Source organism: Muntiacus reevesi, chromosome X (genome assembly GCF_963930625.1).
Source record: "Muntiacus reevesi chromosome X, mMunRee1.1, whole genome shotgun sequence".
Lineage (NCBI taxonomy): Eukaryota > Metazoa > Chordata > Mammalia > Artiodactyla > Cervidae > Muntiacus > Muntiacus reevesi.
In genome coordinates this window covers 95,482,955-95,505,150 of record NC_089271.1, presented here as the reverse complement: position 1 = coordinate 95,505,150, position 22,196 = coordinate 95,482,955, and the positions used below count along the sequence as shown (strand labels likewise).

The following is a 22,196-nucleotide window of genomic DNA, read 5'->3' as shown; positions in this document are numbered from 1 at the left end:
CACAATAGAAGAGTTCCCAATCACTTTTCAGTTCACTTCAGTCACTCAGTCGTCTCTGACTCTTTGCGACCCCATGAACCGCAGCATGCCATGCCTCCCTGTACATCACCAACTCCCAGAGTTTACACAAACTCATGTCCATCGAGTCAGTGATACCATCCAGCCATCTCATCCTCTGTCGTCCCCTTCTCCTCCTGCCCCCACTCCCTCCCAGGGTCATCCTCTTCTCTAATGAGTCAGCTCTTCACATGAGGTGGCTAAAGTGCTCGAGGTTCAGCTTTGGCATCAGTCCTTCCAATGAACACCCAGGACTGATCTCCTTTAGGATGGACTGGTTGGATCTCCTTGCAGTCCGAGGGACTCTCAAGAGTCTTCCCCAACACCACAGTTCAAAAGCATCAATTTTTCAGTGCTCAACTTTCATCACAGTCCAACTCTCACATCCATACATGACCACTGGAAAAACCATAGCCTTGACTAGATGGACCTTTGTTGGCAGAGTAATGTCTGTGCTTTTTAATATGTTGTCTAGTTTGGTCATAACTTCCCTTTCAAGGAGTAAGCATCTTTTAATTTCATGACTGCAATCACCATCTGCAGGGATTTTGAAGCCCCCAAAAATACAGTCTGACACTGTTTCCACTGTTTCCCCATCTATTTCCCATGAAGTGATGGGACCAGATGCCATGATCTTAGTTTTCTGAATGTTGAGCTTTAAGCCGACATTTTCACTCTTCTCTTTCACTTTCATCAAGAGCCTCTTTAGTCCTTCTTCTCTTTCTCCCATAAGGGTGGTGTCATCTGCATATCTGAGGGTATTGATATTTCTCCCAGCAATCTTGATTTCAGCTTGTGCTTCTTCCAGCCCAGCATTTCTCATGATGTACTCTGCATAGAAGTTAAATAATCAGGGTGGCAATATACAAACTTGACGTAATCCTTTTCCTATTTTCAACCAGTTGGTTGGTCCATGTCCAGTTCTAACTGTTGTTTCCTGACCTGCATACAGGTTTCTCAAGAGGCAGGTCAGGTGGTCTGGTATTCCTCTCTCTTTCAGAATTTTCCAGTTTATTGTGATCCACACAGTCGAAGGCTCTGACATAGTCAATAAAGCAGCAATAAATGTTTTTCTGGAACTCTCTTGCTTTTTCGATGATCCAGGGGATGGTGGCAATTTGATCTCTGGTTCCTCTACCTTTTCTATAACCAGCTTGAACATCTGGAAGTTCGCGGTTCACATATTGCTGAAACCTGGCTTGGAGAATTTTGATCATTACGTTAGTAGCATGTGAGATGAGTGCAATTGTGCGGTAGTTTGAGCATTCTTTGGCATTGCCTTTCTTTGGTACTAAAGTGAAAACTGACCTTTTCCAATTCTGTGGCCATTGCTGAGTTTTCCAGATTTGCTGGCATATTGAGTGCAGCACCTTCACAGCATCATCTTTCAGGATTTGAAATAACTCAACTGATATTCCATCACCTCCACTAGCTTTGTTCATAGTGATGCTTTCTAAGGCCCAAATGATTTCACATTCCAGGATGTCTGGCTCTAGGTGAGTGGTCACACCATCGTGATTATCTGGGCCATGAAGATCTTTTTTGTACAGCTCTTCTGTGTATCCTTGCCACCTCTTCTTAATATCTTCTGCTTCTGTTAGGTCCATACCATTTCTGTCCTTTATCGAACCCATCTTTGCATGAAATGTTTCCTTGGTATCTCTAATTTTCTTAAAGAGATCTCTAGTCTTTCCCATTCTGCTATTTTCCTCTTTTTCTTTGCAATGATCGCTGAGGACGGCTTTCTTCTCTCTCCTTGCTATTCTTTGGAACTCTTATCCTTTTCTTTTTACTTCTCTTCTTTTCAGAGTGATTTGCAAGGCCTCCTCAAACAGCCATTTTGCTTTTTAACATTTCTGTTTCTTGGGGATGTTCTTGATCCCTTTCTCCTGTACAGCATCACAAACCTCCGTCCATGTTCGTCAGGCACTTTGTCTATCAGATCTAATCCCTTGAACTATTTCTCACTTCCACAGTATCATCGCTAGGGATTTGATTTAGGTCATACCTGAATGGTGTAGTGGTTTTCCCTACTTTCTTCAATTTAAGTCTGAGTTTGACAGTAAGTATTCATGATCTGAGCCAAAGTCAGCTCCCTGTCTTGTTTTGTACTGACTGTATAGAGTTTCTCCATCTTTGGCTGCAAAGAATATAATCAATCTGATTTCGGTGTTGACCATCTTGGTGATGTCCATGTGTAGAGTCTTTTCTTGTGTTGTTGGATGAAGGTGTTTGCTATGACCAGTGTGTTCTCTTGACAAAACTCTATTAGCTTTTGTCCTGCTTCATTCTGTACATCGAAGTCAAATTTACCGATTACTACATGTATTTCTTGACTTCCTGCTTTTGCATTCCAGTCCCCTATAATAAAAAGGACATATTTTTGGGGTGTTAGTTCTAGAAGGTCTTGTAGGTCTTCATAGAACCGTTCAACTTCAGCTTCTTCAGCCTTACTGGCCGGGGCATAGACTTAGATTACTGTGACATTGAATGGTTTGCCTTGGAAAAGAACAGAGATAACTCTACTGTTTTATTTAGATTGCATCCAATTACTGCATTTTGGACTCTTTTGTTGACTATGATAGCTACTCCATTTCTTCCAAGGGATTCTTGCCCACAATAGTAGATATAATGGTCATCTGAGTTAAATTCACCCATTCCAGTCCATTTTAGTTCACTGAGTCCTAAACTGTAGATGTTAATATTCACTTTTACTATTTACTTTTTACCAGTCAATGAGAAAAATGTAAATAAGTTGGCAGGGATCATGGAATGAGATGCCCATGACCCTTTAAACCTGTGGTTCTAGCCTTTGGCTGTGAGCTGAAGATCACAGGGCAATGAAGGTGATTAAACACTATGGTGGTAGACCCTGGCTCACTCACATAAATCCCTTAAGCCAGAAATACTTCTTAGGATTAATTTGCTAATAGCAAAAGATTCATAAGAGATGCGATGGAGAAATAGCTTCTGGGACAAAATCTTTCCTCTTGGGGCAAAGACAAATGATCCTGTCAGGAAACCAGCTGCAGAGGTTACATGCAGTGAGGCCTGGCTAACACATTCATCCACGGGCTTGTCCCAGGACTCCTCATTCAAGAACTGTGGGCCTGGCTGTAAACAGTTTTCAGGGGGGTGAGGGAGCCTAGAAGGTTGAACATTACTCAATGTGGAACATCCTTAGCATTGTTCTGAGTAGTCACTGAGAGGACCTCAACCTCTGACATGCTCAACACCAGCCTGAGAGCAACGAGAAAGGGTTTGAGGTCAGTGGGCTTAGCAGAAGCTTTACTTCACACCCAGGGCAGCTTGCATTGTTCCTCAGAAGTCTGTTTCTCTCATAGTCACTTGGACTCCTGTATAGAAGCAACTTCCCCAGCTGCACCCCCATGGACCATGAAAACTTCACAGCAGATATTAGACCAGCCCCATAAGGAAACATGCAGCTCGGGCACAAGACAAGTTACTATTATAACCACTACACCCTGATGCAGACACACCTACCCATCACGGAGATGTGATAAAAGAATGCAGGCTCAGCAAAGCCAAAAAGGACACGGGGGGAGGGGAGGAGGGAGAAGGTGAGATGTATGGAGAGAGTAGCATAGAAATTTACAAGACCATATGTAAAATAGATAGCCAATGGGAATTTTCTGTATGACTCAGGGAACTCAAACAGGGGATCTGAGACAGACTGAAGAGTAGGATGAGGAGGGAGATTGGAGGGAGGTCAGGAGGGAAGGGACATGGGTGTACCTATGGCTGATTTTTGTTGATGTATGACAGAAAACTGCAAAATTCTGTAAAGCGATTATCCTTCCATTTCAAAAGTTTTCCCAAAAAAGCCAATAACTACTGAAAAGATTGGGCTTTGGTGTTTATAGAAGAAAAAAATGCAGCATAGTGGATTTGACACAAAGGCATTTCCACAAGGCAGGACTTTAGAACACTCTTTCCTGCAAAGAGAGGCTCCAGGATTCACCAGCCACTGAACCACTTATCACCTTACCACAGAAAGAATTAGATGCAATGTTGTTGTTAAGTCACTAAGTCATGTCTGATTTTTGTGACCCCATGGACTATAGCCCACCAGGCTCCTGTGTCCATGGAATTCTCCAGGCAAGAATACTGGAGTGGGTTGCTATTTCCTTTTTCAGAGGATCTTTCTGACCTCGGGACTGAACAGAGTCTCCTACGTTGACAGTCAGATTCTTTCCTGTCGAACCACCAGGAAAGCCCCAAAGCAGTGTATCCTCTTGTTAAATTAGAAACCACAGCAGCATCTTTAAATATGGATGTTTCATATGCACACACAGAAGGCAGGTGGACCTAGTTCTGGGTCCCCCAGAATCACACCTGAAAATAAGAATTCTAGAGCAAGTAGTTTCCTTTGGAGATGTGCTTTGCAGAGGAAGCATGGAGAGCTTCCATAGAGGTAGGAAGGGAGCCAAGAAAAGGTGCATTTCAAGAAAGATTAAGGGAGCTTAATACTGCAGGAAAACTCTGTAAGCCTATGGAGAGTTATATGAGTTACCGTGTTTGAGGATGAAGGACCTGGGGTATTTATACTCCAGTTCCTATGGGTCATAAAGCATCAATTCCCTGACATTTTCAGTCTGCCCTGAGCACTGACAAAGTAGGTTTCAGGCACGAGGAAAAAAACTTCTGAGCCACTGACGAGATGCTGGCAGTGTAGTGTCTGGTTGGTGTATGCTGCAGCCACAAGGCAGACGGGACGCGAGCAGGATCTGCCACACAAGTCTTCCTCAGGAAGTCTCCAAAATATTAGGCCAGGAGACAGAGCTTTTAGGCAAACATGTTGTTTCTCCCAAAAGATATTTTTCTCGCATTTCCTTCAAGCAGATCCAATTCTCCTGGAGTTCCATCACTAGGAACAGGCAAAGGTACAAAGGAAGAAGCAGGTATTAGTTTGCTAGGGCTGCCCAGAACAAAGTGTCACAGACTGGGTAGCATGCAAAACAGAAATTCTGTTGTTAAAAATAATTTTTGAAATTGATTTTGACTGTGCTGGGTCTTTGTTGCTGCACAGTCTTTTCTTTAGTTGTGGCAAGTGGCAGTTACTCTCTAGTTGTAGTGCACAAGCTTCTCATGTGGTGGCTTCTCTTGTTGCAGAGCACGGGTTCTAGGGCACACAGCCTACAACTGCTTCAGCCCACGGGTTCCAGAGCACAGAATCAACAGTAGTGGTGCATGGGGTAGTTGCTTCTCAGTATGTGGGATCTTCTCAGATCAGGGATCGAACCTGAGTCTTCTGCATTAACAGGCAGGTTCTGTACTACTGAGCTACCAGGAAAGCCCCCAGAAATTCATTTTCTGACAGTTTTGAAGACTGGAAGTCCAAGATAAAGGTGTCAGCAGGTCAGGTCTCTCCTGAAGCCTCTCTCCTCGGCTTGTAGATGGTGGTCTCCATCCTGAATCTTCAGATGGTAACTTCCTTGTACATGCCGAACCCTGTGTCCCTTTATTTCTCCAAACTTCCTCTTCTTATAAGGACCACAGTCAGAAGAATTAGGGCTCACTCATATGACCTCATTCAATGTTAATTACCTTTTTAAAGTCCCTATATTCAAGCAGAAGCACATCCTGAAGTGTTGGGTTAGGGCCTCAACATGCTAAGTTGGAGGGAGGCACACAATTCAGCCTATGACAGACAGTAATAGGCATATTAATCACTTAGATTTATAAAATTTCTGTTAAGAATGAAAGAAGTGTGGCTCAAGCAAACAATTACAGGCAAAAAATGAATAGGTGGAACTTTAACTGCTGTCTTTATTTGGAAGAGACCTTTCATGAGTTCCTTGGTATCTCAGTTCAAGATGTGAGGATCACCTGCAATAAAATCAGCCTTGCGTTTCAGTAAATCCTAGCTCTATTGTATTAAAACATGAAATGCAGGAATGGTAAGGACCTAACAGAAGCAGAAGAGATTAAGAAGAGGTGGCAAGAATACACAGAAGACTTATACAAAAAAGGTCTTCATGACCCAGATAATCATGACACTGTGATCACTCACCTAGAGTCAGACATCCTGGAATTCAAAGTCAAGTGGGCCTTAGGAATCATCACTACAAACAAAGCTAGTGGAGGTGATAGAGTTCCAGCTGAGTTATTTAAATCTTAAAAGATGATGCTGTTAAAGTGCTGCAAAGCCAGCAAATTTGGAAAACTCAGCAGTGGTTACAGGACTGGAAAAGGTCAGTTTTCATTCCAATCCCAAAGAAGGGCCATGCCAAAGAGTGTTCAAACTACTGCACAATTGTGCTCATTTCATGTGCTAGCAAGGTAATGCTCAAAATGTTCAAAATCCTTCAAGTTAGGCTTCAAGAGCATGTGAACCAGGAACTTCCAGATGTAAAAGCTGGACTCAGAAAAAGCAGAAGAACAAGAGTTCAAATGGCCAACATCTGTTGGATCATAGAAGAAGCAAGACAATTTCAGAAAAAACATTTACTTTTTCCATGTTATAAACCCTTTGATTATGTGGGTCACAACAAACTGTGGAACATTCTTAAAGAGATGGCAATACCAGACCACCTTCCTTGCCTCCCAAGAAACCTGTTTGCAGGTCAAGAAGCAACAGATAGACCTCAACATGGAACAACGGACTGGTTCAAATTTGGAAAAGGAGTATATCAAAGCTGTATGTGGTCACCTGGCTTATTTAACTTACATGCAGAGTACATCATGTGAAATGCTGGGCTGGGTGATGCATGAGATGTAATCAAGATTGCTTGGAGAAATATCAATAACCCAAGATATGCAGATGATACCACTCTTATGGCAGAATTCAGGGCAAGGACAAGTGAGGGAGGGAGCAAAGTGAAAGGGAGAGGGCTGGTGGTCCAGGAACCCACCAGGCCGTGGACTTCATGTGATAAATGGGTCCTCTTGATCAGCAACCCCCTATCAGTGGACCACTTGGAGATGGATGGAAGGAGTCAGCCCTCTCTGACCCTCCACATTCTGTGTCAGCAGGCTTGGAGGTTGCTTAGGCACGTGGGGCTGAGGTCCAGACCAGGACTGTGAACTTGGAGATCATTATGTCAGGCTTTCGGCCTTTGTGGTTCTGTGTTTCTGCAACCACACATGAGGCCCTGGGAGTCCTGGGGGATGAAGTTCAGCTGTCTGTCCTTTGGAAAGCCTTATGTGGGTATTGTCTTAAATGGTGTCAAGACCCTGGAAACGTGGGGGTGGCCCGTGCTATGTGGCCACTGCCACTGTGCCCTGGCTATCCACATCGCACACTGGGACTCTGAAGACTCAGCCTGGTGGGAGATGCTGGAGCAGAGGCTGGGGATGAGCCCCGCCCAGACCCAGGCCTTGCTGCAGGACAGGGACAAGTTCGGCTGTGGAGTGATCGTGGGCAAGTGACACCCTGCCCCGCGCTGCCTATATGGCCGTGATGCTGCCCTAGATCCCAGCTGGGTTGTGCTTGTTTGTTTTCTATTGAACCAGTTGGTGGGGTAGGTGGGGCTGAGGCCCGAAGTGCCTACTACCTCTCTGGGCCTCAGTCCCTGTTCGTGCTCTGAGCCATGGGCACAACCAGCTCTGCACATGGCACTTGTCTCTGTGTGTCCCCACACGTGTTAGTGTGCCTGGCAGAGACCATGAGAGGCAGGAAAGCACCTAGCTTGGTTCCACACCCCCACTGCCTGCAGCAAGTCCCCTGACTCCCAGGGGTGAGGCTGCACAGCAACACCTGTCTGCTGGTAAATCCCTTAGGGACCTGATGTCTGTGGGCCCCTGCTGGGGCCCTCCTGCTCTGTCCTCGCGGCCTGCAGTAGGCAGACTGAGAGCTGCCTATGGCCTGGTGGGTTCGTGGAGCACCAGTCCTCTCCCTTTCATTTCTCACCCTCCCTCACTTGGCCTCACCCCGAGTTCTCTTTGCTGAGGTGAGCCCCTCGAAAATGCTCAGCCAGAGGACCCAGTTCACCTCGGGTTCCCTCCATGATATGGTGTTAGTCTCAAGCAGGTGAAACTTTGAATGACCTTGTTCTCATTCTGTGTCCTGTCTTTGCACACAGGTCTCGTGGTCATTGGGGGCACTTTGCTGTGTCCCCAAACCCTAGATCCTGACCAGGTGGAGGAGCTGGAGAATCAAGGCCTGCTACCCGACCTGCAAGAGAAGTAATATGACTGCTCGCCAAATCCCTCTGGCTGTTGCAGCCCATCCCAGCGGGCAGGTGGGAGGGGAGACACCTTCCAGGTGGACATCTCTGAGCACCTGATCCTCTTTGGGCAGGAGGCCCGTCCAGACTGGACTCTCGAGAGGAAAGTGACCAAGAGACCAGCACATGCTGATACCATGCAGTTACTGCCGCACTCTGGACTTGCCCATCTGATTCTGTCTGAATCAGCCCCATGCTGTGGTGTCCACTTGGTGCGGGGCCAGGGGCAGGGACTCCCCTCACAGGATGCTGCTCTGAACTCAGCAAAAGACTCTGGGACTTTGACCTTTATGAAATGATGGCGTTGCCACTCGTTTTGGCCCTGCTGGGTCTGTGTGGTTGAGAGAAATGTGTTGTTAGGAAACTGGTTAATGTTTTTCCCTCTCTGTTCTGGTCCAATCTCCCTGATATTGGAACAGTGTCCCAGGGGTGACAGGGTAAGGCTGGGGACAGGGCTGTGCACTGGCAGGCAGAGAGGCCTGCAGGCCCAGAAACAGGCCACGGTTTATCCTTGCACATGACCCTTGTCTATTGTAAAGTGTCCCTTGGCTGTCAAAGTGTGTGTGTTGGAGGCAGTGCCTGGCCGCCTCATGTCCAAAGACAGGCTCCTAAGTATAGCTGTGAGGGCAGAGCGACAATGGCTGGTGTTCACCTTGTTGAAACCTTGCACTTGTCTTTGGGTTTGGGGTAATATGTTTGCAAAGCCCTTGGCGGGTGGGGTGATCCTGCCTTCCAGTCAGCCTCTGGAGGGGGGGCCTGGATCAGGAGCTGGGATGCTCAGCTGATGATCAGAAACTTGTGGCATCATCAGGATACCCAGGAGGAGCCCCTTCTGCTGCAGGGTGCATGACACATGGAAGGTGACACCCCCAAGGTCAGGAGCCCAGCTGGGCCATCTACTGAGTGACAGGAAAGGCCCAGGAACCAGTCCAACCTGGGTTCACCTCAGCGCTCAGCTCATGGGTCAGACCCTTGGATGAGCCTGTGAAATGCTGCTGTTTCAGATGAAAAGAGACCATGGGGACTGAACTGGATCCTGTCTGGTGCATGGGCGTCCAGCCTCATCTGGCTCACCCTGTGCCATGTGTGAATACAAAGGGCAGATAGAAAGAACACAGGTTTGCAGTTCTCACTTGATTGTTTATTTACTCCAGTCGAGTTTTGCTTTACATTATTAGAGCCAGAAATCTATTTTTGATTACAAGAGAGTGCTTTTGAGTGTTCCTAGGGATCTGGCAGCTCAGGGATTGGGCTTTTTCTTGGCCTGCTCACAGAGGGTGCACTTATGATCTGAGGAATCTCCCTGCTCCTCCTCTGACTCAGGGGCCTCATCTGGGGCCATGACTAAAAGGCCTGCCATCAGGATGGAGTAACAAGTGTTGTACAAAGTCATCACCGATTCGTAATCTGGGTACACTGGGGGGCTCTCAGGCAGTTCCCCTGGACTGTCCCTTCCAGCAGTAGCTGGGGACACAGATGTGGCACTGTTGGATGGACTTTCTCCACTGGGGCCACCCTGCTCACTGGGGAGATGGTTTCCCCCAACCTGGCTGGCTACACTACCCATAGACCAAAGGTCAGAAAACACAAATGAGCACTGGCTGGGGGTTCTGCAAGCAGTGGGCATTCCCTTCTGGACTTTGTTGCCAACCTCTTGGGTGAACTCGTTGTGGTGGAGCCGGGGAGAGTGTCTGGTTGCCATCACTCGCTTCTTTCTCTTTGGGGTCTCTGTTGTTCCAGTGGCAGGTTGAGAAGTTGTTCTGGGGTTGCCTTTCCTCTGTATGTTCTGCAGGAGTAGAGGCTTGTCTCTCTGAAAATTGGAGTTGCGATAGATCTGAAAGGAAATGAATCACTTTAGCCATGAGAGGGGAGAAGAGCCCTTCCTTGCCGCACTCTCCCCACAACCATCGGGTCGTGCATGTGTATGGAGAAAAGGTCTCTTCATTCCTGGCAGGTTATGAGGTTCTGGAATGTCACTCCCTAGAGCTCCCCCGGGGCCATCCTTGCTTGAGGTGTTCCCGACCCTCCCTGACATCAAGTGGCCCCTCAGGATCTGGCGTCACCACCAAAGATCCTAAGGGGGGGTGGTGGCGGGACACGACAGACCCTGCGTTCTCCTCTTTCCTTAACCACTCTCTCATGAGAACAACATTCTCCTGGGAAATGAAACCCATCAGCCCTCAGCTCATCTAGTCTAGTCTCCCCAGAAGGGCATTCTACATTACCATCAACTTCTTTCTTCTTTCAGAGTGACCTGAGGAGCGAATTTTTCTGAACCCGTACAGGTTCAGTTCACGAATGAAGCTCTTTATGCTGTCTGTCTCGCAGATCTGATTGACGCCTCTGCGCTGGAGGACCTCCATCTGGAAGAGATCTGCCTCGATGACAACCATGTCTCCCTTATCATTCCAGTGCACAGAGGTGAAGGTCGCATCCTCCACGATCCTCCAGAGCTTCCTGGGGAAGGACAGCCCAAAGCTGGCGTTTTTCTCATTCTCGTTGGCCATTTCTGGGTTCGGGACCTGTGGGGGCAGATTGTCATGGAGGCCTGGATCTGGGCTCTCAGGTTGGTCACCCTGCTTTTCCAAAGCCTCCCCTGAATCCACATTTGGATCTGGGGAGGAATCACGGGGGTCCCCTGCTGAGGGCTCCCCATCAGTTGATGGGGCCAGTAGCGCTGCCTGTGCCTCATGGGAACTCTGACTAGCCATTGAATCAATCGAGCTCAGGAGCATTATCTACACAAGCAGTGAATGCTCAGGGCAAACAGGCCTCAGACCAGGGTCGGGGTGCTCCATAAATACTGTCTGGAGATTCTAGAATCTTAGTCATGGGACAGGCAGCCAATTAGGGGGTCAGCTTCCTTATTGTTTCATGATGTCACAGAGGTGATGTGGAGAGGCAGCCCTGGCCCAGTGTGGGGGAGGGGGCATGGGGATGGAGATGGGATCCCCAGCTTGTCTCTTGTCTGAAAGTACAGAAAAGTTTGTTTCAGGTTGCCTGCAAAGGCTCCCATCTGCTGCCAGGTGCCTTGTTTCAGGGGGCCAGGCCCTGGATGTGTTGACAAATACACCCCTGGCTCCACTGCCCTAACAATGTGCAGACCTGTGGCTGGCTTCTGCTGAAGGGCCAGGCCATGGCAAGTCCTGGGTCTACAAACACCAAGGGAGAACCCAGGGGTCAGATGGGACCTTGGTGACTGTCCCTCCCAGAAGATGGGGTCTGTAGCAGACTGATTGGCCTTGCCTGAGTTGGTGGCCCCTCCATCCTTTCCCCTCTTCTGGCTTTATTGTCTTCCAGCTGACTGCTGCTGGTTGGTCAGTCCCGCTCAGTTGGCCCCAAAGTCAGAGTCCTGTTGTCCTGCCCCCACCGACCCCCAGGTCGAGCTCTCCCCAGAGTAGGGCTGTGCTCAAGCACAGTGCGAGCGACCTCATATTCCACTTGACTGTCCCCAAGCACCTGAGACACAGAATCCCCAGGATGCTGTGTGGGACGGTAAACCAGGAGTCCACTGAGCTTGCAGTCTCCCGAGGTCTGCCCACCCCCAGAAGGCATCCCACTGCAGATCACACGCTGTTGTCTTCAGTTTCCAATTTTTCCATAAACACCACTCTGGTGGCCCTAGAGCGTTCACTTTGGGAACACCTGCATGTGCTTTTCCCCTCCCCAGAGCCCCAGATTCAGACTCCTTGGTGGCTGCTTTGAAAGCCCTGTTTCCTTTTGTCAGTGGGGTTCTTGGGCTTCTGCTACCTGCAGTCCTGGCTGCCCACGTCCAACTTGAGTCTATTTGGATAACTAACCTTTGAAGTACTTGATTGGGGGCTCAAGGTACAGCCTGTTGTGTTGAAAACAAGCACTTCACTGGTCCTGTTCAAGGCCAGCTCTGATCTTCCCCGCCTCTGTCCCTCTCCTAACCTCCACTCTGGACCTGTTCTCGGTTACCCAGATGGCAGGTCCATGAAATGATTTTGTTGGCTTATGGGTTAGGCGCTTTTCAAGGGCCCTCCTTTACACACACTCACTCCCAGGGACATGTCTGACTTGTTGAGCTAGATGTGACCAAAGGAAACCCCCGTCTAACTGTATTTGAAAAAGGATGAGAGCCTGGGTGTGGGACTGGATGAAACCCAAGTGAGAATCACCAGTCTTCACTGCACATAAACAGTAGAGCAGTGGGTTTGGAGATGCGTGTTCTCTGGGACTTCGGGGCCACTGTTCTTGAAAATCACCATGTAGGATACAGACTGGCACCTTGGAAAGGCCCATTTTCAAGGACCCTAGGACACTGCCAGTAGCAGGGTCACTTTCCCTTTGTGAGGGCCAGTCCCTGGTGTCTTAAAGGGGAGATCTAAGAGGATATGGAAGAAAATCTCCCAGGGGCCTTTCTGCCTAAGGACTGGATGAGCTCCAGGCTTCAACTTGGACTTCCCCTAGCCTTTCTTCAGTTCCTCTGACTGGGACATGACTCTGGAGGCTGTGAGTGTCGGTGAGGGCCCCTGGTGACTCCTCCAAAGGGAATAGAAGGTCATGGCATCTGCAGGCAGCCTGGCTAGGTGGCCTTTCTTGCTCCCTCCATGCTCGGGATCCCTCCTCGCCCACTGGATCTTGATGGAGCTGGCTTTTTGATCCCACTCCTCCAGGCACCACCCGGGCCCTGGCAGTGGGTTTGTGTGGCACCAAGGGAGTCTTTGTCAGCCATGGCTCAGACACTTGTGTAGTGCACACATAAGCCCTCATGATGCCCAGTTCAGTTCAGTTCAGTCACTCTGTCGTGTCCGACTGTTTGCGACCCCATGAATTGCAGCACGCCAGGCCTTCCTGTCCACCACAAACTCCCGGAGTTTACTCAAACTCATGCCCATCAAGTCGGTGATGCCATCCAGCCATCTCATCCTTTGCCGTCCCCTTCTCCTCCTGCCCCCAATCCCTCCCAGCATCAGGGTCTTTTCCAACAAGTCAACTCTTCGCATGAGATGGCCAAAGTACTGGAGAATCAGCTTCAGGATCAGTCCTTCCAATGAACACCCAGGACTTATCTCCTTCAGGATGGACTGGTTGGATCTCCTTGCAGTCCAAGGGACTCTCAACCGTCTTCTCCAACACCATGATGCCAAAGACCTGCCTTTCTCAGCCTCACTCTCCTGCCCATGTGCTGTGTGTCCCTGCCCTCGTTTCCCCAGACCAGAAGACCTCCAGCTGCTCCCCTCCCTCGCTGTGGTTGGGGAGACCTGGAACCTCAGGGATCTGCCTCTGTTCCCTTCCCTCCCATATCAGAGGAGGCTCCTGTACGGGCCTTATCCCAGTGACCACTGAAACCATACAGTCAGGTCCTCCATCCTCCCACTCAGTGAGGAGCTGGTCAGTCTTGCAGGTTCAGTTGAGCAGGAGGCCCCATGGGAGCAGCAGGGACAGGGCATCACCTTCATGTGGGAGACACTGGGACTGGATAGAGATGCCAGTCCCTGGCAGAATCAGTTCTCAGCAAATCACAGAGCAACCCCACAGTGCTTCTGATTCTCCTTGTCCCCTTTCTTACACAGGCCTCCTGTCTTTCACCTCAGAGACATCATGTAGCACTGAGAAGAGGAAGGTGTGAGAAGGCAGAAAGTCGGGCCATGGCCTGGGGTGGGCAGGAAGGGTGGGGGCTCCAGAGGAATTGAGACCAAGGCTCTGAGCCAACCCTGGCCCTCACTAGCACGTGGTCTTGGGAAGAAGCCCAAGCCCCGTGGCCTCAGTTCTTCATCTGGGAGGCGAGCGGGTGTGAGGAGCCCTGTGTGTTGGGCTGTAGGATGCGTGTGGGGGATGAGCCAGAGCTCGCAGGGCTGGGGAGCTATTGGTCCTGTGATGACAGGACAGGAATTTCTCACACTGTTGTCCCCAGACACTCCTCCACTCTCCACTGAATGGGGTTGGCTGTTTTGTTGTCAAGGGTGGGTCAGAGAATATTCACCTCAATAGGATGTGGAATTCCTAATTAACCAAACAAGATGTTTCATAAATAAAACTAAGAAACTTTTCTAGTTAGGCCACAGTGGACCATAGTGTTACTTGCTCAATTATGTCTGACTCTGCAACTCCATTGACAGTAGCTTGCCAGGCTCCTCTGTCCATGGAATTCTCCAGGCAAGAATACTCGAGTGTGTTGCCATACTCTTCTCCAGGGGGATCTTCCTGACCCAGGGATTGAACCCGCGTCTCCCACAATGCAAGCAAATTCTTCATTGTATGGGCTACCTGGACAGGCCCATTTCCAGTTAGAGGACCTGTGAAGTTTGGGTGTGGAGCAGTGTTCCTGCAGGACTCAAGCTGGTCCAGAAAACAGCAGAAAGAACCACTCTTTGCCTGTCTCCCAGCTGGCCTTCCATTCAAACTCCTTTTTTTTTTTTTTTTTTTTCATTATTGCATTGTCAATAAATGTTGAGTCTTTGATTACAATGTCCTTTACAATGAAGATAATTAAAAGCTAGTTGACACCTTGAGTTCTGGGTCCCTGGTACCAGGAAAGAGAGGATGGATTTCTGGGCATCACTTCAACGGAGTGTGACAGCAGTTCTGCAGGATTTCTAGCAGATATGGGGTAGAAAACACCTACTCTGTCCCTGTAGTCAGCAGCAATGTGACAAGAGCCAGGACCCCTTCCATCCTGCAGCAGAGAGAGACTTCTCTGGGGTTTATCCGAGATCCAAAAGGACACCTTATAGCAATGTCCAATTTCCGCTCACTCCCACGATGCACCTCATGTGACTGTGGCTCCTAGACCATCACTCTAGGTGTGGGGGTGTCCTGCTTCTCCCAGTGTCCCCACTGCTAACACAGGGCATTTCATGGAGCAGAGGCTCCATAAAAGTCTTTGGAATAAATGAGTCAGTAAGGAGGGGGCTGCTTGACTCAGATTAACTGCTACTTCCACTGATAACCCACGAAAATGCAAATAAACCAAGATCCCTTAGCTGTACAAAATGACACATAAAAAGTATAAGAAGCAATAATTCACTACTATTACTTTTTATTTTCTAATTCTTCCATGAATTATATCACTGCTAAATAAATTCACATTTCCAAAATTGCTCTAATTCTAATTCCATATTATCTTGTGCAGGACCATGAAATAAAATGAAAGCGTTCCCAGTCCGTTTTACCAAACAGGAAAACTTTTTTTTTTAATTTGATTATTTATTTTACTTTACAATATTGTATTGGTTTTGCCATACATTGACTTGAATCCGCCGTGGGTGTACATGTGTCCCCCATCCTGAACACCCTCCCATCTCCCTCCCCATCCCATCCCTCTGGGTCATCCCAGTGCACCAGCCTTGAGTACCCTGTCTCATGCAACAAGCCTGGACTGGTGATTCGTTTCACACATGATAATTTACATGTTTCAGTGCCATTCTCCCATATTATCCTGCCCTCGCCCTCTCCCACAGAGTCCAAAAGACTGTTCTATACATCTGTGTCTCTTTTTCTGTCTCGCATACAGGATTATCACTACTGAAAGGTTGTTGCTGAACCCAGGGAAAGACGCCTGGATTCTTGGCCTCTGGAGAAGATTTCAATCCAGGGCCAGCGATGATGTTGGATTGCTCAGAGCTTTTGTGCAATAGAGTTTATTAAAGCATAAAAGGGATAGAGAAAGCTTCTGACATAGACATCAGAAGGGGGAAGAAAGAGTACCCACTTGCTAGTGTTAGCAATGGAATTTATACTCTTTAATTAGTTATTACAGTGAATCAAAAGAATGTCAGGAAGTTTTAAAACCTCACTAGACCTAACTCCCATAATTCACACCTTAAGGTAACAGGATTAGCTAGAAGGCTTTTTCCAGAGACTGTCCTCAAGCAGGATACATTAGTGTTATATAATCCTATGGAATGTAGAGGGATAAAAAAGTTTGTCATTTCTTCCTCCTTGAGAATTCCAGACCCCTCTTTCCTTTGGGACCCCTAGACTTCTTATCAACCTGCCCAGGAAAGGATTCTCTCATTACCATCTTTCTAAATTCCATATATATGTGTTAGTATACTGGATTGGTGTTTTTGTTTCTGGCTTACTTCACTCTGTATAATAGTCTCCAGTTTCATCCACCTCACTGGAACTGTTCAAATGTATCCTTTTTAATGGCTGAGTAATATTCCATTGTGTATATGTACCACAGCTTTCTTATCCATTCATCTGCTGTTGGACATCTAGGTTGCTTCCATGTCCTGGCTATCATAAACAGTGCCATGATGAACACGGGTACACGTGTCTCTTTCAATTCTGGTTTCCCCAGTGTGTATGCCCAGCAGTGGGATTGCTGGGTCCTATGGCAAACAAGAAAACTTTTGTTCTTGAACTGGATAAGTACAAACACAGTGTGATCAGCATCAATGACATAGTTAGATTCTGGAATGCATTGTCTTCCATAAAAAGGAGTAACATGTGAGAAATTCCTAAAGCAAACAGACATGAGTCTCCATGTCATTGTAGAGAACAGGAACACGAAGATGCCACACACCGGGTTTCCCCATCGGGCCCAGACCCTCACTGCTGAGAAGGCTGCCCACTCCCTCTTCAGTCACGGAGGGAAGGATCAGCCTCCCTTCCTGTCCCTCAGGACAAGCTGCTGGACGTGGGCCTGGAAGGAGCCTGGTTGCTGCTCTGGCTCAGAGTCCCCCTTCCTCTTCCCTCACAGCCTCTGCAGAGGGGCTGAAAGTATCTGGGGCACCTTCAACTGACTCTGTCCAGATAATCCAGGACTTTGAACTTGCTGGTCTCCACATAGGCCCAGGGACCCCACAGGAACTTGTAGCGAGGAGGGTCGCAATCAGGCACCTGCCGGTACACTCCAGGGACCCCTCACACCTACACATGGGTCAGCAGCTCCCTGGGCTCACCATAGATAAAGTGCTCCCTACCAGGACACACCTCCATCTTGCTGAGTGCTCCACAGACCTGCTCCTCAGGGGCTCAGTTGTCCTCCACAGCGATCAAGCAGAGGATCACCACCAGGATGCCAGCCATGAGCAACCTCTGCCCTTCCCTCAGCATGTCATTGAGGGTGAGGCCCAGGGCGGGGACCAGGATATAGGTGTGCTCACTGGGGCCCACCTCCTTCACCTCCAAACCAAAGACCAGTTGCAGGTACTCTGAGGCTTGATCAAGGACCGCCAGGAAGTGGTCCTGGTAATCTTTGAGGACACTATTCAGCACTTCTGCCTCTGTGATTGGCTCCTTGGCAAGATACCTGCTGAGCAGGAATTGCCCCAGCTCATTCTTCTTCACCCATAGTGCATCTTGGAGGGAAGATCTGGTATCTTCCTGGTCATGCAAGGTGCTTGGCACTTCATCTTGCCTGATGAATTCATAGTCTTCATATTGGCTCCCCAGAGTGGCAGCCATGGCAGTGGGAGAGGGGCAGACACCCAGAGGGCTCTGGGGGAGACTGGCTGTTGCAGCAGCAGCCACCTCCTCCAGGGTGCCCCAGACCAGGAGAGAGGAGGAAAAGGAAGCTGCATTTCCTTCCTTCACCTGCTCAACCTCCTCCTTCTCCAACTCCTCCTCCTCCACCTCACCCCAAAAGAACTGTGCCTCCATCAGACCCTCATTCTTCCTTGGATCAGGAAAGACTCTCTCAGCCTGGCGGAGCTCATGCACCCCAGGCAGGATGACCGGGTTGAACTGCAGACAGGAATGAGGAAGGGGGACAGATGGGGACCCCGGGCCTGTGGGAGAGGGGGATTGTGAGTGGCCTCGGCTGAGAAACCCACCCTGGGCAGTCTGACTTGGGCCACTTATAGGTCTCCTTTCGAGGGGCGCTCTCGGACCTCAAAAAGGAGCTCATCCTCAGCGGCCTGACCCCTGGCTAACCGAAGGAGGACGTGAGGTGTCTCCCCAGGGTGAAGCCAACACAGCTTGAGATTTCGGGGCTGACATGGTGGGGGATTAGGTTCTTGTGGTGTCCCCTCTGTTCTGGGATGGGGAGTCCCTGGTACACACTCAGGGGAACCAACTCACCTTGACTCCAGGCACAGCCTGAACCTCCTCTGTTCTCTGACCCGTGGACTTGGACCTCAGTCCTCTGCCTTCGCCTCTTGGTTCCTGGAGCCCCTGTGAAAGAAATGGAGGAGCACCTCGGGGGTAGACTGTGGTGCAGACTTGGGCCTTCTGAGCTGGTGGGAGGGGTGAATTCTGTGAGGCCCCCACAGTTTTCAGTGGGTGGTCTTTTCGGGGCTCCCTTGTAGTGCCCCCTTTCCCCTGGCCTGGCCTGGACCCTCCCCTTTGGGGACCTGCAGGGTAACTGAGAACAAGACCTGAGTATGTTCAGAAAGTACTGAGGGGCCCTACATGTGGTCAGACCTGCCCAAGGCCTCCTGCAGGTCCTAGGCTGGGGAAATGCTCGATCATCATCTCCTCCTCACGTCCCACCTGGCCTCCTAACACTGCCCACAGAGTTGGGGGTCTGCTCAGTCCTGCCTCGGGGTCTTGGGTGTCCATCCTCTGCAGATCTGATGCCTCCACCCTCCGCCCTATCACCGCACATCTCGAGGCTCCTAAGCCAGAACGGATAAACAGCTCACCCCACTCTGGGGCCTCCAAGACCCACCACAAGGGCCAGGATCCCTACCTGCCTTGGGGTCTAACAGCCTCAGTCTTTCCTCACGTGGAACCTGGGCTTCAGGCAGGACAAGTGATTCTCCCATTCACCATTTTGAGGCACTACCACTCTCACGAGATCCCCAGTCTCCCTGAGACCTGGATGTCAGGAAATGCTGCACGAGATTGCCCCACCCAAAGACTACCAGGGTCCTCTGTGTTCTGGAGTCTCGCTCCCCACAGTCCCCCCTCAGGGTCCTCACCTTGACTCCTGCTAGGACCTGGGCTCCGTCCTCTCCACATCTGAGGCCCAGCTCCTCCCACCAGGGCCCCAGTCTCTCTGAGACCCGGATGTCAGGAAGTCAGGACAGGCCTAGTGTTCTCTTCTCACTCCTGGGTCTCCCAGGGCAGATGACAGGGTGGGAATCTCTGGGGTCCCCTCAGTCCTCCCCCAGGACCTTAGCTTGTCTCCAGGCAGGACCTGGGACTCTCTCCTAACCCCAGTTGTGGCCTCGTGCCTCTATCCAGGTCCGCAGTCTCTCTGAGACCCAGATGTCAGAAACTGACATTTGGCCTAGAGTGCTAATTCCACACCCGTGACCTCCCAGGGTCAAATGTAGGGGTGGGGATCTGTGAGGTCCCCTCATTGGGATACAGGGTGCCCTGAGGGCTCTGACAGTGTACTCCCTTTGACTTCTTAGAGGACCTGCACCCTTCCCTCTGCAGGTCCTTAGGATAAGGATCCCACCCCTTATATTAAGATCCCAGTCTCTCTGACCCTGATGTGGAAGTCAGGACACCCTGTGAAGTGCTCATTCCACCGCCCTGGATGCCCAGGGCTGGCAGCAGAGTTGTAGAACTATAGGGTCACCTGTGTTCTCCCTCTGGGTCTTCATCCTGAGCCCTGGAAGGTCCTGGGATGTCAAAGTCCTCAGCAGAGACAAGACCCTCACACCAAGGGACTCACTGCCCTGAGGCCCCTGGAGGAAGCTGTGGACATTCTATCAGGGCACCAAGCCCAGGGCTTCTTAGTGGCTGAGGATGCCATGGGCTGAGATGATGTCCTGGGAGTCACTCAGCCTTCCCTGTGCTCTTCGCCTTGACTCTCAGCTAGTCTGGGCACTGCCCTCTGTCCACCTGATTTTGCTTCCCTTAGAGACCCAGGCCCTCTCGAGCCAGGACACCCAAGAGGGAAACCAGGGTTCGGGGGCTGATTCCCACAACCCTGCCGGTGTTGTCCAGGGTTAAAAGCAGTGACCAGGTGTATGTTCTAGGGTCCCAGAGTCCCCCTCAGGGGGACCTTGACTCCTAGCATGCCTGGGCTCCTTCACACATCTGACTTGAACTCGAGCTCTGTGACCCAGGCCCTTACTTCTCCTGTCCCAGCATGATCAGCGATGTCACAACTGGATGTCACACCCCATGGTCACCCAGGGCTGTCAGGTGAGCCACACATGCATTCCCTGGGAACCCTCAGTCTATTTTGTTCCTCACCTGGGGTTTCTGCAGGATGTGGGCCCCTTCCTCTGTCCACAGGAAACTTGTCAACAGACCAAGCCTCTGATTCCCTGTGTTCACTGAGGAAGCCGGGTGAGAGGGTTAATTTGACAGGCCAGCCTAGGGTCCCCAGGAGTCCCAGTAGGTGTGAAGTTGTTTTCTATGGACCCTCTGTTCAGGGGTGACTGGATCCCCTTGTTCTCAATGGAGGGGGCCTCCTTGATCCTTTAGAGAAGACTGTAGTCCCAACACAGCCTGATGGCACATATGCTTGATGGGGGGCTGCGGCATCCATGAGAATGGGGGAGCACAGAAAACCACACACCTTCTCATGGGGGTCCCGCACCAGGCAGCAGGTTTCAGAAACCTTTTGTAGAAAAGACGTTTCAGCTGAAGAGGGTTAACAGCAGCAGGTATCTGTCCATCACCAACTCCTGAGTTGATTCAAACTCATATCCATTGAGTCGGTGATGCCATCCAACCATCTCATCCTCTGTCGTCCCCTTCTCCTCCTGCCCCCAATCCCTCCCAGCATAAGGGTCTTTTCCAATGAGTCAACTCTTTGCATGAGGTGGCCAAAGTATTGGAGTTTCAGCTTCAGCATCAGTCCTTCCAATGAACACCCAGGGCTGATCTCATTTAGGATGGACTGGTTGGATCTCCTTGCAGCCCAAGAGACTCTCAAGAGTCTTCTCCAACACCACAGTTCAAAAGCATCAATTCTTCAGAGCTCAGCTTTCCTCATAGTCCAACTCTCACATTCATACATGACTAGTGGAAAACCATAGCCTTAACTAGACGGACCTTTGCTGGCAAAGTCATGTCTCTGTTTTTTAATATGCTGTCCAGGTTGGTCATAACTTTTCTTTCAAGGAGTAAGCGTCTTTTCATTTCATGGCTGCATTCACCATCTGCAGTGATTTTGAAGCCCCCCAAATAAAATCTGCCACTGTTTCCCCTGTTTCCCCATCTATTTGCCATGAAGTGATGGAAAGGATGCCATGATCTTAATTTTCTGAATGTTGAGTTTTAAGTCAACTTTTTCACTCTACTCTTTCACTTTCATCAAGAGTCTCTTTAGTTCCCCTTCGCTTTCTGCCATAAGGGTGTCATGTGCATATCTGAGGTTATTGATATTTCTCCTGGCAATCTTGATTCCAGCTTGTGCTTCATCCAGCCCAGCACTTCTCAGGATGTACTCTGCATACAAGTCAAATAAGCAGGGTGACAATATATGGACTTGACGTACTCCTTTTCCTATTTGGAACCATTCTATTGTTCCATGTCCATCTCTAAGCGTTGTTTCCTGACCTGCCTACAGATTTGTCAAGAGGCAGGTCAGGTGGCCTGGTATTCCCAAGTTCATGGTTACATTGTTAGTTTTCTGGAAATTCTTATCATAAATGTTGAATTTTTTAAAGTGCTTTCATTCATCTGCAGAGTTTGTCATATAATTTTGGTTTTCTCTTTTGGACTGGATCTGGTGGATTACACTGCTTGATTTTTAAATGTTGAATCACCCTTATATTCCTGGGATAAACATCAGTTTATGATATATTATCATTTTTATATATTGCCAGATCCCATTCAGTAATATTTGTTACATTTTTTATGTTTACACTCAATTTCCTTTTGGTAACTTTGTCATAATAACACTGGTCTCATAAAGGGCCTTCCATTACTTACATATAAGTGGTCACATGCCTTACAAGGCTTTAGCTCAGTTATTACCACAAAACTGATGGTAAGTAAAAGTTGTTAAATAAGTCACTCAGTGGAGAGTCTTTGTGACAAGGGGGTGTCTTTTCCTAGACCCTCTATTTCCTGTTCTTTTTCCTTACCTGAAGAAAAAAAAGAGGAGCAAATTCAGTTATCTAG

At 49.2% G+C, this 22,196-nt stretch overlaps 1 protein-coding gene and 1 pseudogene across 1 annotated transcript; both read right to left on the bottom strand.

The window, feature by feature from the left end:
- LOC136154590 (melanoma-associated antigen 8-like) overlaps positions 1-19,717 on the bottom strand; it is a 42,482-nt pseudogene extending 22,765 nt beyond the window's left edge.
- On the bottom strand, positions 9,487-10,957 carry LOC136153193 (heat shock transcription factor, X-linked member 3-like). Its single transcript, XM_065914795.1, has 2 exons — positions 10,472-10,957; positions 9,487-10,080 (listed from the first exon to the last, which is right to left on the bottom strand). Exons 1-2 carry the CDS (start codon positions 10,955-10,957, stop codon positions 9,487-9,489), a joined length of 1,080 nt encoding a protein of 359 aa, XP_065770867.1.
- Positions 19,718-22,196: the final 2,479 nt, after the last annotated feature.